The 14,854-nt window shown below is 41.6% G+C and overlaps 1 protein-coding gene and 1 long non-coding RNA gene across 7 annotated transcripts; one reads left to right on the plus strand and one right to left on the minus strand.

The window, feature by feature from the left end:
• Window positions 1-2,215: 2,215 nt before the first annotated feature.
• LOC135297256 (uncharacterized) lies at window positions 2,216-12,263 on the plus strand. 3 transcript variants are annotated; one of them, XR_010359299.1, is made up of 4 exons: window positions 2,216-2,354; window positions 4,170-4,258; window positions 7,244-7,322; window positions 11,522-12,263. It is a non-coding gene; the product is annotated as an uncharacterized LOC135297256 (long non-coding RNA). The 3 variants fall into 3 exon arrangements; XR_010359298.1 differs by having other exon boundaries at window positions 7,247-7,322; XR_010359300.1 differs by lacking the exon at window positions 7,244-7,322.
• Window positions 3,509-14,839, minus strand: RNF8 (ring finger protein 8). 4 transcript variants are annotated; one of them, XM_064414582.1, is made up of 8 exons: window positions 14,513-14,839; window positions 12,103-12,231; window positions 9,840-10,580; window positions 8,688-8,750; window positions 8,233-8,322; window positions 6,964-7,071; window positions 5,765-5,969; window positions 3,509-3,923 (listed from the first exon to the last, which is right to left on the minus strand). In XM_064414582.1, exons 1-8 carry the CDS (start codon window positions 14,837-14,839, stop codon window positions 3,781-3,783), a joined length of 1,806 nt encoding a protein of 601 aa, XP_064270652.1. In that variant the 3' UTR covers window positions 3,509-3,780. The 4 variants fall into 4 exon arrangements, with proteins under 4 accessions (XP_064270652.1, XP_064270653.1, XP_064270655.1 ...); XM_064414583.1 differs by having other exon boundaries at window positions 5,758-5,969; XM_064414585.1 differs by lacking the exon at window positions 14,513-14,839 and adding an exon at window positions 14,147-14,191.
• Window positions 14,840-14,854: the final 15 nt, after the last annotated feature.

Consider the following 14,854-nt stretch of genomic DNA (forward strand, 5'->3'; position numbering starts at 1 on the left):
TCCCATGGTGGCGTTCAGGCACGGGCTGGACTCGATCACCTCAGAGGTCTTTTCCAGCCTGATCCTGTACTTTGCATTAAGCTCGAACCCTGGGGCCATACAGCTCGGCACACAAGCCTGAATGCTTGGTCCCACAAAACCAGAGCGAACGCGGTAGTATCAGAGACAGGAGGATCCTACATGGGAAGCGTAGCTCTTGGTTATGTAGTTGCTGCAGACTGTGTCTCCAAATAGGCTGAGTTATGGCAGGACGGGAGGATGAGAAGTAAAACATTGACTACTCAGAGCATAGCTTTGGAAAAGAAAACCTGCACTTTGCTTGGGGGAAGGAGGGCACAGCTGGATTATTGAATTACCTGTTGCACATTCTGCAGTTAAATTTTACAGTTGTTGCTAAGGCTCTGTAGCAGGATCCTTGCCTGGAATGGGAAAAACAATCAACGACTGTGGGAAAAGCTATCCATGGTAAATGAAGAAGGGGTCATCATGCTGCTTTTGATGCTCAGTAATGCTGAAACCAGTCTGACTCATCAGTCCCGAAATTAAACATCCTGACAGTGAGATGAAGATGTTGTAGACCTGGTAAAATACCCAGAACCAATAAGTGATATTACAGATAATTTATCCAAAGTTGCTGAGCTGACACAGCTAGCCTGCAGACCTATGACTGACAGTCAATAAGCTCATGCTATAACAGCCCAGTCCCAAATTTTAAGGGCAGAGTCTTCTGATATACCCTTTCTTGAACTGTATGTGTGGAGGTTGCTCCCTTGACTGGGGATGCTGCTCAAGGTTACTCCTCATGACTGAGCAAAAGATATTAGTCCACCGTCATGGTTGAATAACATTATCTCTACTTAATTGTTTTTTTTTTCCTAGCTTTAATACAATTGCTTTAAAACAATTACTTCAATATTGCATCATAGTGCACTGTAAGAGCTGTTCTACCTCCTATACTGTGTAGTAAATAATTCTGATTAAAATATTTTTGTCCAATCATTATCATAATAAACCATACATATTTATATATCTCATTTGCCATCCTCAAATCCTCCAGGAACAAGTTGTATAAAGGTTCATTTACACCAATATAATCCTTTACACATGAACCACTGACAGTCTGGGGCTAGGACTGGATCCAGCCACATCCAGGCTCCTCTCTGAGAAGGATTTGGAAAGCAAGAGGGCCCTGTCTGCACCTCGTGACTCAAGAGGAAGGCTTCTTTAATTATTAAACGTTGTCTGCAGCCCCCACTCTGCCTGTGACAGGCTCACCACACATGTGGTATATTTCACTTGCACGACCTTGTCAGACTGGTCTTGGACTCCACAGATCTGTATGAGGCAAACATCCCTCTGTGATGGTCCCCTCTTACTAGCACCCCTTCCCAACTCTTCCACTGATGCTGACAAGGTATTGCCCTGAAAGTGTCTGATAGTATCACACTATCTGACAGCTCTCTTCCGAGGGAAAACAGCAAGTCTTGAACCTGCCCTGCATCATCTGTGACTAGCTCAGTTGTAATCTGACATCTGGAAGCACTTGATGCCATCCCAAGATGGGTAAGAGTTCAGGGCATAAGATCTCCAAGGGCACCAAGTGGAACCAAGTAGACAACCAAGCAGAAGAAAGGATCCAGACCTCAGAGCAAAGGAGAGCACACTGCAGATATACAGGTCTGCTTTTGTCAGCTTTTGTACATGGACAGTATTAATACTTAACCTTGCTCTGTGGATGTTTACACACTGTGCACCTACCAGTAAGAGTGAAAATAATTTGGAATACACCATTTACATTCTTCATGTTCTCGTGAAAAGAGGACACACTCAGAAACCAAACCAAAGATTACCACTCTGTTACCAGGGGAAGTATTATCCTTCTCTGCAATATGCATAAACACCAACATAATAAAATAAATATGTATTTTGCAAAATGAAATGAGAAAAAAAGCACAGAAGTATGGAAGAGATACAGAGTTGAAGAATTCGCAGTCCTACGTAACCAGAATATTTTCCTTCTACTCCTCTTCATCGGAAATGCCTGTTCCACATCACCTTATTTCATGAGCATTTTGAGGAATGCTCTTCTCTTGCTCATTCTAGAAAGCATCTATTCACAAAAAAAATCTCAAGAGCGCATACAGAAAGTGAACATTAAAAAAGAAAGAAGACTACAGAAGATACAATGTCTCCTTCACAAAAAAAACCTTACACTAAAGTTTTAAGCAGGCTGCCTGGCCCACAGATCAGGCCTCTCCTCTTTGAATCCTACTGACCAAATTTGTCAGAATACACTACTTCCTTGGGACATCATTCATGCACCTTTTTAATGGGATCTTTCTTGGGGGAAGCAGGTAAGAAGTGTGATTGTAGCTATTAAATTAGCATTAGGGTCGTCACAGTCTTGAAGGATTGGGCTGTCTTTGATCAGTTCCTGAATACAAATGTCTTTCAATTAACTTTACAGTAGTCACACTGCATACAGCAATCAAAACATCAAGGAAAGTCATTAAATTAGATGGTCTATTTTCTCAAAAAAGTCTAAAGACAACTAGAAGACATCTCAGTGGCTGAACCAAAGAAGACTAATGCAGAAATGGATTTATACTTTTGTTCTTAAACAAAATAAACATAGAAACAAAAAGATATATACAAAGAGCCAAAGAAATATTACAGATGAGAAGGGCTTCCCCATCCTGTTCTCACAGTGTAAGCGTCCTTTCCATGTAGCAGCTAAGTCAAAAGCATAAGTCACTAGAAAATGGAACTCAATTGACAAATACATGATAGGATGAGGCAAGACATGATCAATCTCTTATGAACAAGTGATTTGGCAGGAGGGTAGTGCAACCCACAGCTCAACAGTTATGTCTTGTAAACAATAAAAAGAAGTGCTTCATTCTGTATCTTGTGGTTGTCTACAGATGCTGCTTTCCTACCCTCCAAGAGGAGAATTCATTAATTTGGAGAGCAGCACACCTGAAGATGCAGAGGTTCCTCTCTTGCTGCTGCTTATATATTTTTAAAGTAATTGCTAAAAAATTCTGGATGTGCTGCTTCCCAGTTCTAAAACCCTTCATGCAAAAGCCTGAAGAGGGAACAAACCAAAGACACTATATGAAAAGAACACTAGCTAAAGACTTCTGGAAGATTTAATCTCCTCTATCCCTATCTATGGAAAACAGGCTACATAACCAGAGCAAGCCAATGGCCAGCAGCTAGCTTACAATGCACTTGCAGCCAACAGTGTCTGCATCCCACCCTTTATCACCTTTAATGCCAAAGGCCTGGGATGACTCTAGTTGCCATATAAAATTCAGGAGGAAAACCCACACTGGCACTTTTTCCTGCTATACCTATCTCCTACTTGCTGGTGGGGATGGCCAAGTTCTCGAAAGGCTTGGGACATTCCCTCTGCTGCCTGAAATAAGGGATGCTGATGTAAACATGTAATTCACGAAGGAAAGCGCAGTGATGTAATACAAACTCTCTCATTACACTGAGCAGGTCACAAGCTAACGAAGAAGTTTATGGTTTGTAAGTCAATTAGCCAGCATAATGGCAGTCTGTTCTCTCACAAACCCAATTTTGTTTTAGAGATCAAGCTTCTGTGCATTCATTTGGAAAACAAGATCCTTCTTCCAAATGCTGCCAGTTTACAGCTCCAGCCTCTTCACAGGTCCTTCCAGGTGCCCAGTCCACTCCTCCAGCAGCAGTCAACCAATCACCATTAGGTTGGTTCTAGGCAGCACAGGGGCAATGAGTCTGCAGTAACAATGTTCAGATAACATAGTAGGTTTCACTATAGGAAGAATCCTCAGAGTTCTCACTGTCACAACTTCTCATTGACAAGATGGAGTAGGTGGTAGAAGGGACACCGTTGTCATTGTCTGTGGCTGGTTTCACCATCACATTCTGTTTCTCTGCATTCAGAACATACAGATAAAAAAGTTAGCTGTGACCACTGTACCCACAAGTGCTAAATTACTACTTGTCTTTGAAATGATATTTCAGCTTCTCACTGTCAGTTTGCAGAAAGGCTTTCAAGCTGCAGGACATAGGTCTTTTTCATTTCAGTTTCCAGCATAAAAGAACAAAGTAATGGGAGTTACTTGTTTGCTTGTTTTCTTAACTGCTCTAAAGTGTTCTGTATGTCTTTTCTTATTAAGGTAACACAGACGAGGAGGAGACCTTCTCCACCCCTTCACAGGGACACAACTGACAATGAAAGTGGCTAAGTATTTCAGTGTCTTGCCAGGTAAGAAAAGGAAAAAAAATGTGGTAAGGGGCTCTCAAACAAGTAGTGATTGTTCAGGACATTTATAGCCTCATCAAAAGCTTCATCTATTTAAGACTGCAAGCTGTCCTTCTAGTGCCGGGGTTACTAAGACTTCTAGAAAGGTTTCTTGGAAAGCCTTGACAGCTTCTTAAGTGCCACTTCCAACATTATTCTTCTTCTAACAGGTATATTTCTTAGGAATTAATTTTAAATAGACAAAGGCTATCTTCACTTCAAAATGTTTCCATCACTGCACAGAAAGAGGCACAGAAACAATTTCACCTTCCAGCTGAAGTGTGTCACAGTAAATTTAAATTATTTCCTATTGGTAGTTATTTCTGAAGGTAGGCTATGAACTCATTTGCTTTTTGTTTGAACAAGGATGAAGACCATTGGTGTAGCACACAATGGGCTGCAATGAAGGCACCACTTCAGCTAGTGCCCATCAGCTACCTGACCAGACACTTAGGAGCACTGTGGCACTCTGCAGATGCACACATTGCACGAGGGCTGCCTCGGTTCCACAGAGGTAAAAGCAATTCTTGTAGCTGAGCCAGGCAGCCTCTCAGCAATGCAGCACTTCCTGAGGGAATCACACTGAAAGGGTTACATAGGTTATAGTTTCAGGCTTGAACTAGCACTGCTCAGTGATGTCATTCTATGTCACCATGGCACATCTGAAAGGTTTCAAAAATGCCTTTCTTTTGGTAAAAATACAATTTGATACACTGCAAAATTAAGGATCATGCACTCATCTTTATGAAGGGAAAACAAAACAATTACTTAACACAGCAACAGAAATTTAAGGGGTAGCAGGAACAGACATCTACATTTCAGCACCTAGATACCAATGTCAAGTGCTCTAGAAAGAAATTTAGAAGGAAGCAGACTAAGAATAACCCATATTGGGGTTTTTAATAAAGCAATCACCATCATGCACAGTATTTTAGCAACAACTAGGCAAGATGTTACGCCTGTAAGCCACAGTGACTTTAATTTCACAAAAATAAACATGTCAGAGCAACTGTCTGCTCAGCCATGATATACCCATGTCTCTTTCAGAGATTTTCTACATAAATCTAGCACATAGAAAAGAATTCAGAGCTTCTTGTCAGGTCTGCTGACTTTCTATAATTATGTACTCCACAGTTTAATCAAAAGTGCCTGGTAAATTTTTCAAGGACCATTCTAAGTATTTTTGCTTTTATTAAGTGATCTCTTCGAAAGATCATAACCTTTAGCATGGTTAAACTAAGTTTTCCCACCAGACTATGGAATTCATACTGAATTCTTTTTCCAAACTTTGCACCAATTTTATTTTACTGTGCAGTAAAGCTAGTTAGTTGAGAGATCTCATTATTATTTCTTTAGTGTTTCTGCAGCATTCCCTGAGCATCTTCTTGGTATATAGGTGCCAAAGAATGTTGTGCAAAATAGATGGAATAAGAGATTTTACTCATCATGCCACATCCACCCACCTCTCACCTTTCCGCTCTCTGATAAGGCTTAGGCGATGCTCTTTCATTTCCACATCCAGTTTTTCTACCATCCTGTTAATGCAGTTGTCCAGCACCAGAGAGCGTGTCTTTGATTTGATCTCCTGCCTGCAGATAGGGCACTCCACTTTACGTTTTGTCCACTCATTGATACAGTAGGAGCAGAAGCTGTGTGCACAGTTCAAAGTGACCGCCTGTGGAATGCAGCAGAAAGATATCACTCACAGCGTGCTCACACAGGCACTGTCAAGCAAAAACGTACTGAATACAGGGAAATATTAGATGAATATTTTGTATAGGGAAAGGGACTGGAGAGCCCAAAGCTTTTAGGGCCTTTGCAGGAGTCACACAGACTCCCCCATGCCAGATGTCAGGCCACCATTACAAGTCAGTTAATGGAGTCACTGTAAGTCATAGCAAGTCAGAAACAGAAAAAAAGTAACTAATTTTATTACAAGTTACTCCAATTTGGAAAGGATAAATTATGGAAAAAACTCAGATACTGCAAAATAGCATCTTAATATACTGAGAAACCAGAAATTAAAATTTCAGCTAGCCCTTAAGCCATTATAACAAGGCTAACACATCAGGTTTCCCATAGTAAAAGCATAATGTAATGAAACTGACCTTCTAGCAAAACAGTAACAAAAATAACAGTCTACACAACAAGCATAGCCTATTACTTGTAGAATCAAATTAAAACAGGCCAATTTCTCAAAGAAAGAGTTTATATGAACAACATAAACATCCCAGGACTTGATTGAATACTATACCTCTCACCCTTTACTAACCTCTCCATATAGCTAAACCTCAAACAGTCCAACTCAGGTCAGCTTAAAGCAAGGTCCACTGCAAAATAATTCTTCCCCAAGCAGCTGTCAGCAGCAACTCAGAGCACCAGTTCAAAAACCTACACAAGTGCTCCAAACTTATATGCATTTTAGAATTAAGCACTCATGTCTATGCAGATAGAGACATTAAAGCTGAATTTGCTGTCAAGCAAAGAAGAGTCAGGGCAGACAGAATAGACCTTTGGATCAACTCTTTCCCATAAGAACTCACTGTGGGTCTGTTGGGACTGTTAAACAAGTGAAGTAAAGAGAAGGGCTTAAATATTGTGTTACTAGAGCTATGGAAAGCTTCTCAAGTCTCTTTTTTATTGGCAAACCCATACAGGTTTAAACATACCTCAATGAAGTGCTCAGAACAGATTGTGCACTGCAACTCATTCTCCAACACATCATTCATCTGATTCAACACCTCTTCTTTTTGGGCTCTCACCTTTTCCTTCTCCTCCTGGTGGAAAAGTACATGTGGTTGTGTATAAACAAAGAACAAGGGTTTTCTTAATTGGCAGGAAGTGTGCATGCAGGGGAAGAAAATCATACTGCAAATCTCCACATGTCAAGTGGAGTGGATATCTATCATATACCCAGATCTGTAATCTCTTTCCTCTTTGTAATCTCAGCAGAATTGAGAATATTCCCAGCGCTACAGAGAACTTGGAAGAGAGAACAGCCATTACCAAAATTCCCATCAGCCTAAAGGTACTACCAGCTGATCAATCTTTTCAGAATCTTTTTTAGCCTGTTCCTAGCAAGAGCTTGACTTCAATCAGGTTTTTTTTGGTGTCTGATATAAAAAGCAGAACACCCAACAGACTGAACATCTCAAATACTAAAAAAAGGAAGCGATAAAGCTTAAAACATTCACTTGTATTTAACAACTTAATAACCTTTTTGTTTGCTTGTTAAGAGTTAAATTAGGCTGATTAGGCTAAGTACCTGCTCTACCTTCTAAAAATAACAGGAAAAGTCTTCTAATTGAAGCTATAATTGAAACAGCAACAAATTTCCAAAGATGACATTAAAAAAAAACAAAGCAAACTGTCAGTGGTGGGTAATGTGATAGACACAGGAAAGGATCTCCTTAATTATTTTCTGCTCATCACTTTGTGTCAAGGGCAGAAAGAACTGTGGCTTATCTTGCTCATTATTCAAATTCCATGTTGCTTCAGTCCTACACTCCCTTATAGAACTGCTATCACAATGCAATTTTACTTGAATGCACTTTAAGTGAAAATGAAGCACCTCATTTTTCAAACAGTTTTGGTTTGTCAGTGGATTTTTTTCCTGTTATTTCTGGTTTGATTTTTTATTTGTTTGTGTTTCAAAGAAAGGGTGCAATGGGCCCATTTCTCTTCCAAAATGCACTGTTCAGGTGCTTTGGGCTTTCTTTATGACTGGGAAAGATCTAATAACAACTGTTCAACACCAATTTATAAAAAGGGCAAGGTTCCTCCTCCCCCAATGTCAGCTGCCACCTCAAAACACAGATATTTTGCACTGTAGGAGGCCAGGCAGAGCCAAGACAAATGTTAAATAAACCATTTCCTCTGCTCATGCAGCATATCATGTTTCACTTATAAATAAAACTAAGAATGCAGTTACTCCTTACCTTGGTTTCTTCCAGTTCTTTATTCTTGGCTTGAATTATCTCCTCAAAATCTTTTTTATTTCGATTCAATTCTTCCATCAAAGCACGATGCTGTAACAATACCATTCCAGAAGTTATAAGAGTACCATTATAAGCCATCCTATTAAAGACATATGGTCATAGTCATAAGGCTCATCACACTCATTTCTCCTATTCTCCTCCTAGAAGAGCAACACATATAAGTTGAGGCGTTAAGGCAGTTTATCCTTAACTTAAAATTGGAATGCACTGCCAGTTATTTATGACCTTCCCATTGCCATCACACTTTGCATTCCCTCTTCCAGGTTCTTCTTTCACTTCAATTAGGTTTTTCAGTCACCTAAGGCAAAGTCCTTGTCTTCCACCAAGAGGCACGTGGAAAGATTTAAATATCCGAGTTACACAGTTAGACCAAAACTAGACTCATAATCACTTGCCTCTTGCAGGACTTGGGCCAGCTGCTCCTTCAGATTCTCTTCCCCTTGCTGACACTTTTCTCCCTGGGTGGCATAAGAAGTGGGGGAAAAAAAGAGACTTTAAGAACATAAGAGACAGAAAATTACCACTCTGCACACTGTCTTTAGAGGATATGCTTAAAGAAACAATGCTGATTTTCAACAAACGGTGAGATGTTCCACTCTAGGGTTACATGTGTACAACACAAATTAGAGCTATCATTTACTGTGATGAGTTAAAATGGATATATCATTTACAGTTACACATTTGGAATACATCCACATTATTCTAGCTCAAAAGGCACCAGCATATTCATAGAAGCAAAGAGATCAGCAACGGCTTAAAAGGTGCAACTCTGTCTTTGAATACATTCAAAGATTTCAGAGGTACCTAAAGATCCAGGTAAATGTCCAATTGTTTCTAAGGACACAACTCCAAACTTTCTGTACATCTGATACTGGTATCTTGCCTTTAGCAGTAGACTTTAAGGAAGTAACTAATAAATTTTAGACTCACTCCAAGATGAATCCTCACTTTCTTTAAACCAGATTTTGAGTAGTCTCAAGTTCAAAGAGATTTTGGTTTGTTACCGAAAAAGCAACTTATCAGATATACTTACTGCTTAAAGGTACTTACAGATTGCAAGAGAGGGTTTTTTGAACATAGGAAAATAATCTCCTTCCCTCCAGGGATTAAGGCATGCAGTATTTCATTGACTGTAAAGACAGTGCACTTGCCATGCAAACTGGGCTTTATTTCAGCCATATACTGGGAGAAACTCACACTTAAAGTGATTATTTGTCATCTTGTCCTCTCTATAAGCAAGAGAGATCAGGCAATGACTTTCACTTTTTTATTTAAAAACATGCTTCTTTACCAACTGAAATGCTTTATTTTGCACCTTTTTCTGAACTCCCTATGCAGCAAAATCTCTTCTGTCTCTGCACTTGCTTTTAGTACGTGTACCGTGTTACATGCTAAGTTAAATACTTCCATGAAGACTTTAGCAGGGGTAAATCACACAAGCACTATTTTTGTTACTGTATAGTTCAAGAGCTATTTTGGATCAATGCCTTATACGAGGCATTCCATCAAAGTGAAGACACAGGCCAAAATTATTGCCACCATTATACCTCTAGCTTCTGCTGCTCTTTACAGAATGTCCTCTCCAGCTCTTCCACCTGCTGCTGCTGATGCTCTTGTTCCATGCAGAGTTGGTTCTGCAAGTCCTGCAGCTCCTGTTCCATTACTAGGATCTCCTTCTGATCACACTTCCTGCGCTTCTCCTTGACATTCAGAACTGCAGTCTGCTTCTCCTGCACTTTGGCCTTTAATTTCATTGTATCTTCTAGAGATTGCCTCAGCTTTTTCAAGCCAGTCCATGACTCTACAAGACCGGAGCCTTTCTGGTCCTTCTGGGGGACAGTCACAGCTTTCGTGGAGTGAACAGGGCTACCATGCACTGGACCACTATTCCCCTCACTGGGTCCAGGAGAAGGCAGCTTGACATCCATCTTCTCTGTCAGCCGTTTGGCCTCTTCTGCCTGTCCCCATGATTCATCTAAAGGTCCATTGCCACAGGACATTCTGTCTCTTTTGCATCTGGAGTTTGAAGGGCCTTCTGATTCACATGTCTCCAATTCCTCCAAACTAAATTTACGTTTAGGTCTTGAACTCTTGGCTGTCCCCATGTCACTTCTTCGAGCTAAAAAGGGTTTAATTTTCTCCCATTCATCTTTAATTACTTCATACTCATATTCGGCAGTCTCTCTGTTTTCCAAAGGCACTCCCAACTCGATACGGTCTCCTTCAGCAATAGGATAGACTTTTGATGGATCCAGGCGCTGTTTATTAAGCCAAACTCCATTTAGACTCTGCCAATAAACACAGAACCACCAAAATTTAATATGTAGTTATCCTCTGAAAGTTATTTCTGGCAACTGTAAATAAACACAGCCAACCTCTTCAATGCTTCAATCAGAACAAGCCACCTCTTCAAATAAACCTTGCAATATCCAGTTTATTGGCTCAGTGTTGAATTTATTACAGTTACTGCGCTGCATTATCTACTGCACATTATTCTTTTACGTTACAGATTTTGCATACAAGCACCAAGAACAACATTTTGACATACGTGCTTGTGAAGAAGGAAAACAATGAACTCTGAGGGGAAAAAAACTGCACAAAAGGTTCAAAAACAAGAACTAAATAGTAAAATGACTCCACAATAGATCATTGTCAGGAACATAGAATACTACAGTAATTATTCTTGACAATTAATGTTACCTGAAATTCCAGAAAAAAAAAAGTAAATAGAAAGAAGCATTGGCTCTACTCCTTGAAGAAAAAGTTTTTCATAAATACAAAGAAACTGTAAAAAAGGAAAGTCTTCTAGAGATAATGTTCAAACACAAAAATAGTTTCAAAATTTCAAAATTCAAGAAATAGTTTTCAAAAACCAGCAAAACTGGTCTGTGCTCATGATAAACTGCAGAAACATTAGGAACTGACATATCTCAATGAGATTCAATGAAACAAGCTGACCAACTGGTCAACAGTGAAAACAGACAGGACGTGTTAATAGTTAATCTATAGTAGATGTCTCCTATCATGCACTAACATTAGGTTTTCACGTTTATACATGTACTACAAGAGAGTTTTGTTTAAGAGTAGTGTAATTTTAATAGCAGTCACTCCATTCCTTTCTGACAAATCTGCTGTCAACCCAAACATCCTTCAAATCTGCATGATGTGTTGAACATTTTTGTTCTACCAGTGCTGTTTTAAAGCAAAATACTCATTTTACTGTTTTCAGACCAAATGAGAAAGTGGGGAGATCATGATGCAAAAAACAGATTACTGAAGTCAAAGTGAGACCCAGTTGAGGACTCTGACCTCAACATTTTATCCTCATCAGCTGAGAACTTTCAGGAGAAACTCATTTGAACACAACATGCAGCATGGATCTTCTAACACTAGATTCTTGTTGAAATTGATTATAATTAAAGCAATTGTGGTGCACTTTATCTTTTCATTATCACTACAAGAATGTTATCCTTGTGAAATTATAAAATCCTATGTCAAAATTCATATAGGATATCTTTTAAGAAAGCGACACCAAACAGGTTCACAGACTGCAAAGTGCCCTTGGCCAAGCCACACTGGACTGAAAAATGCTAAACCAAGAGGTGAATCTGCATACAGAAAGTAATCTAGTTTGCATCCCTACTGCAGCAGACTGAAGTTTCCTGCTGGAAGTGCACAACAGGCAAGACACATTCCCATGGACCTTCTATCGCACTTACGCTATATCATAGCCCATGGATTGCTAGACCCAAAACAATGGATTCTATCCCATGGATCTCAGAGTACAAGGTCTTCAATTGGTCTCTGTACCTTGTTATCCTGGACAGTCCACTGCCCTTCTGCATTCTGCTGGAAGACACAGTGCTTACGAGAGATCATCAAGGGACAGGTTTTTGACACCAGCTGGTACGTGATATCTAATCCTCGGCCAATAGTCACCTAAAAATAAAGTAGTGTAGTTACTGCAATCAGTAATGGCATGGTAAATTCAGTCTATGGCATTTTAATTTAAGTACAGCAAAATTCTAGATCAACATCTTATGGTTATTCCAAAAAGTTTGGCATTATATAATTTTTTTTCATTTAAAATTAAGAGTATATAGAAAATGGAAGCTTACAAAGTTTGAAGTATTATCTTTCTCTCCCACTGAGGCAATTTTAATTTTCCTGAGGCACATTACAACCTTGGTTTCATGGAAATCTTCCTCAGCACCAAAGCTGCTCAAAGCCACTCACAAACCATCTGTGTCCCACCTCAGTCATTACTGAACCAAAAACCATTTCTTCAAACTAGCACTATTGTGTGTGGGTCTCAAGATTACTTCTTCTTACCCTCTTATTTTGCTAGTTGCATCTGTCCAACCATTTGTGAACAGGAAAGACACAGGAAATAAATAGCCCAGAAAACTGCCATCAAAAAAAGCACACACTCAACACTGCCCTAAATACACAGTTCTTTTGTAAATCACACCATCAATCTTATGGCTCAGAATCTAAGCTACATGCAGCTCATAACCAGTAGTAAAAGTGATCTAAGTAACTGGATTAGAGTCTAATAGTATCCTCTGGAAGAAGGGATACAATGTAATTGTACTATTGCACAGTATCTTATTAAATCTCATCGAATTTCAGATTGCCATTTAAAGCCTATCACTGCTCTCCCTTCCTCAGCTGCCTCCTCTGCACACTTCTCTTAATTCATGTGTGCACTGCATTACCTGAGCAGTTCTCACCTTGAGTTTAGAGGAAAAACTCAGACCCCCATGTATAACCAAAAAGGCAAGGAAGAAACTAAGATGACAAAAGCAAACTTAACCATGTTAGTGTCCTACTTCTTAAATGCTTCACATAGTTTTCTGTCAGCATGGATTACATATGTAAGAGGTACAGAGAATCAAATGGTTAAAGACTCCCCTCTTCATGAGGATTCAAACATAAAATCAGCTTTGCATTTGTCCCTGCAGTGGTATCCTCATGGTCCAGTCACACATCTGCAGGATCTCACATACCAATATGAGTGAGAGCAAGCAGGGCCAGTCACAAAACTCCCCCTCAAACGAGTTCATTGAGCAAACAGGGTTCCAAGATGTTACCACTCACCTGCTGGAGTTCAGTGCTGCTCACAGCAGTACTGGCAAATCACACCTCATCCCCACATATCAGCAGTGTCCTTTAGCACCAAAGTAGTCACAGCATCAAGCCTGACAGGGTTCCAGAAGTGTTTGGACAACACTCTCAGGCATGTGCTGTGATTCTTAGAGCTGTCCTGGGCAGAGTCAGGAGCTGAACTCAATGATCCTTGTGGGTCCCTACCAACCCAGGATATTCTAAGATTATGATTTAAATCTCCAGCAAAAGCAGTTTGTGCTCTGAGGCCTGGCACACCTACAGCACCAGAATGCTATCAGCCTCCCTGCTGTGAATGACAACCACCGTGCAGACAATTAGGGCTGTAACATCCCATACTGGATTCCCTACACAATCATCAGTGCCTTGGCTGCAAGTTGTTACCTCCAGTCCTTCACCGGGGAGATATGCACATCTCAGGGTTTCAAAGCCATGATGGGAGAGTAACAAAAGCATACGTTTGGATGAGTTCCTTTTGAAGTGTGTGAGCACAAGGCTTTGGCCACAGCATCACCCACACCACCTGATTTTGACCACCAGGACAGCAATCCTTTTACACTGCCCCAACGCCATCACACGTCTTTGCCTGCTGGGTTTTAGGGAAGAGTAACAGGCCCCATTTTTCAATTAAAAAACACGATCGCTAAGAAAACGGCTATTCTGTTCCGCACCAAAACACAACCAAACAATTCAAACGTGACCTCGTTTACAGCTGAATACCTTATACCTTAAGTACTGATAACCTCGCCAAAAGCATCGCCTTGTTAATTAGGCTACGGACTCCCTTCGTCCTTACTTACGTGACCATCACACGAACAATACTATCTCAATATGACACAGAATTTAAAGATATAAACAAGCGAAGGCTTGGCCAAGGCGACTCCAGCGCCTGGTTCCGCCCTCCCCGCCCTCGGGCGTTACCGGGGCTGAGCAGTGCCCGCTCGGGCGGCCCCTCCAACGGCCCCGAGCACAGGCTGCTCGTTAGCCGGGACGAGGCGGTGCTTTTTCCTCCTGGGAAACGCTGTAAGAAGCCACGAGATCCCACCAAACTGCGCCCCGAGAGCCGTGCCCACCCTCCCGCTCCGCGGCTCACCTGCGTGCCGGCCTCCAGCAGGAGCCAGTCGCCGCTGGCCCCAACTCGGCGGAGGCACCAGGCCAGGCACGGCACCCCGCGCGCCGCCATGGCGCCCGCCCGCCGCGGCCGGCGGCAGCGATCGCTGCGGCGGGGGCGGGGGCGCGCTCGCAGGGGACAGGACGGGATGGGGCGGGATGGCCGCTCCCGACCGAGCCCGGGCTGTGACCGGAGTCCGCGCGTGCGCCGCGGGGACGGCGGCGCGGCGCTTTCCCACCGTCCCGCCGCGCTCCTCCGCGGCCCGCCTCCCCCTCGCACCGCCCCTTCCGGGCGCCCCGGCGCTGCCATCCGCCGTGGGCCACC

The sequence above is a fragment of the Passer domesticus genome, chromosome 3 (assembly GCF_036417665.1).
Source record: "Passer domesticus isolate bPasDom1 chromosome 3, bPasDom1.hap1, whole genome shotgun sequence".
Taxonomy (NCBI): Eukaryota; Metazoa; Chordata; class Aves; order Passeriformes; family Passeridae; genus Passer; species Passer domesticus.

What these genes read in the sequence shown, in the direction of transcription:
- RNF8 (XM_064414582.1), bottom strand. Translation starts at nt 14,839, where the DNA reads ATGGCAGCGCCGGGGCGCCCGGAAGGGGCGGTGCGAGGGGGAGGCGGG. An exon ending in TGCTGGAGGCCGGCACGCAG is followed by an intron (nt 12,232 to 14,512) that starts GTGAGCCGCGGA and finishes CTTTATTTTTAG; the next exon opens with GTGACTATTGGCCGAGGATT. An exon ending in CCTTATCAGAGAGCGGAAAG is followed by an intron (nt 3,924 to 5,764) that starts GTGAGAGGTGGG and finishes TTCTGAATGCAG; the next exon opens with AGAAACAGAATGTGATGGTG.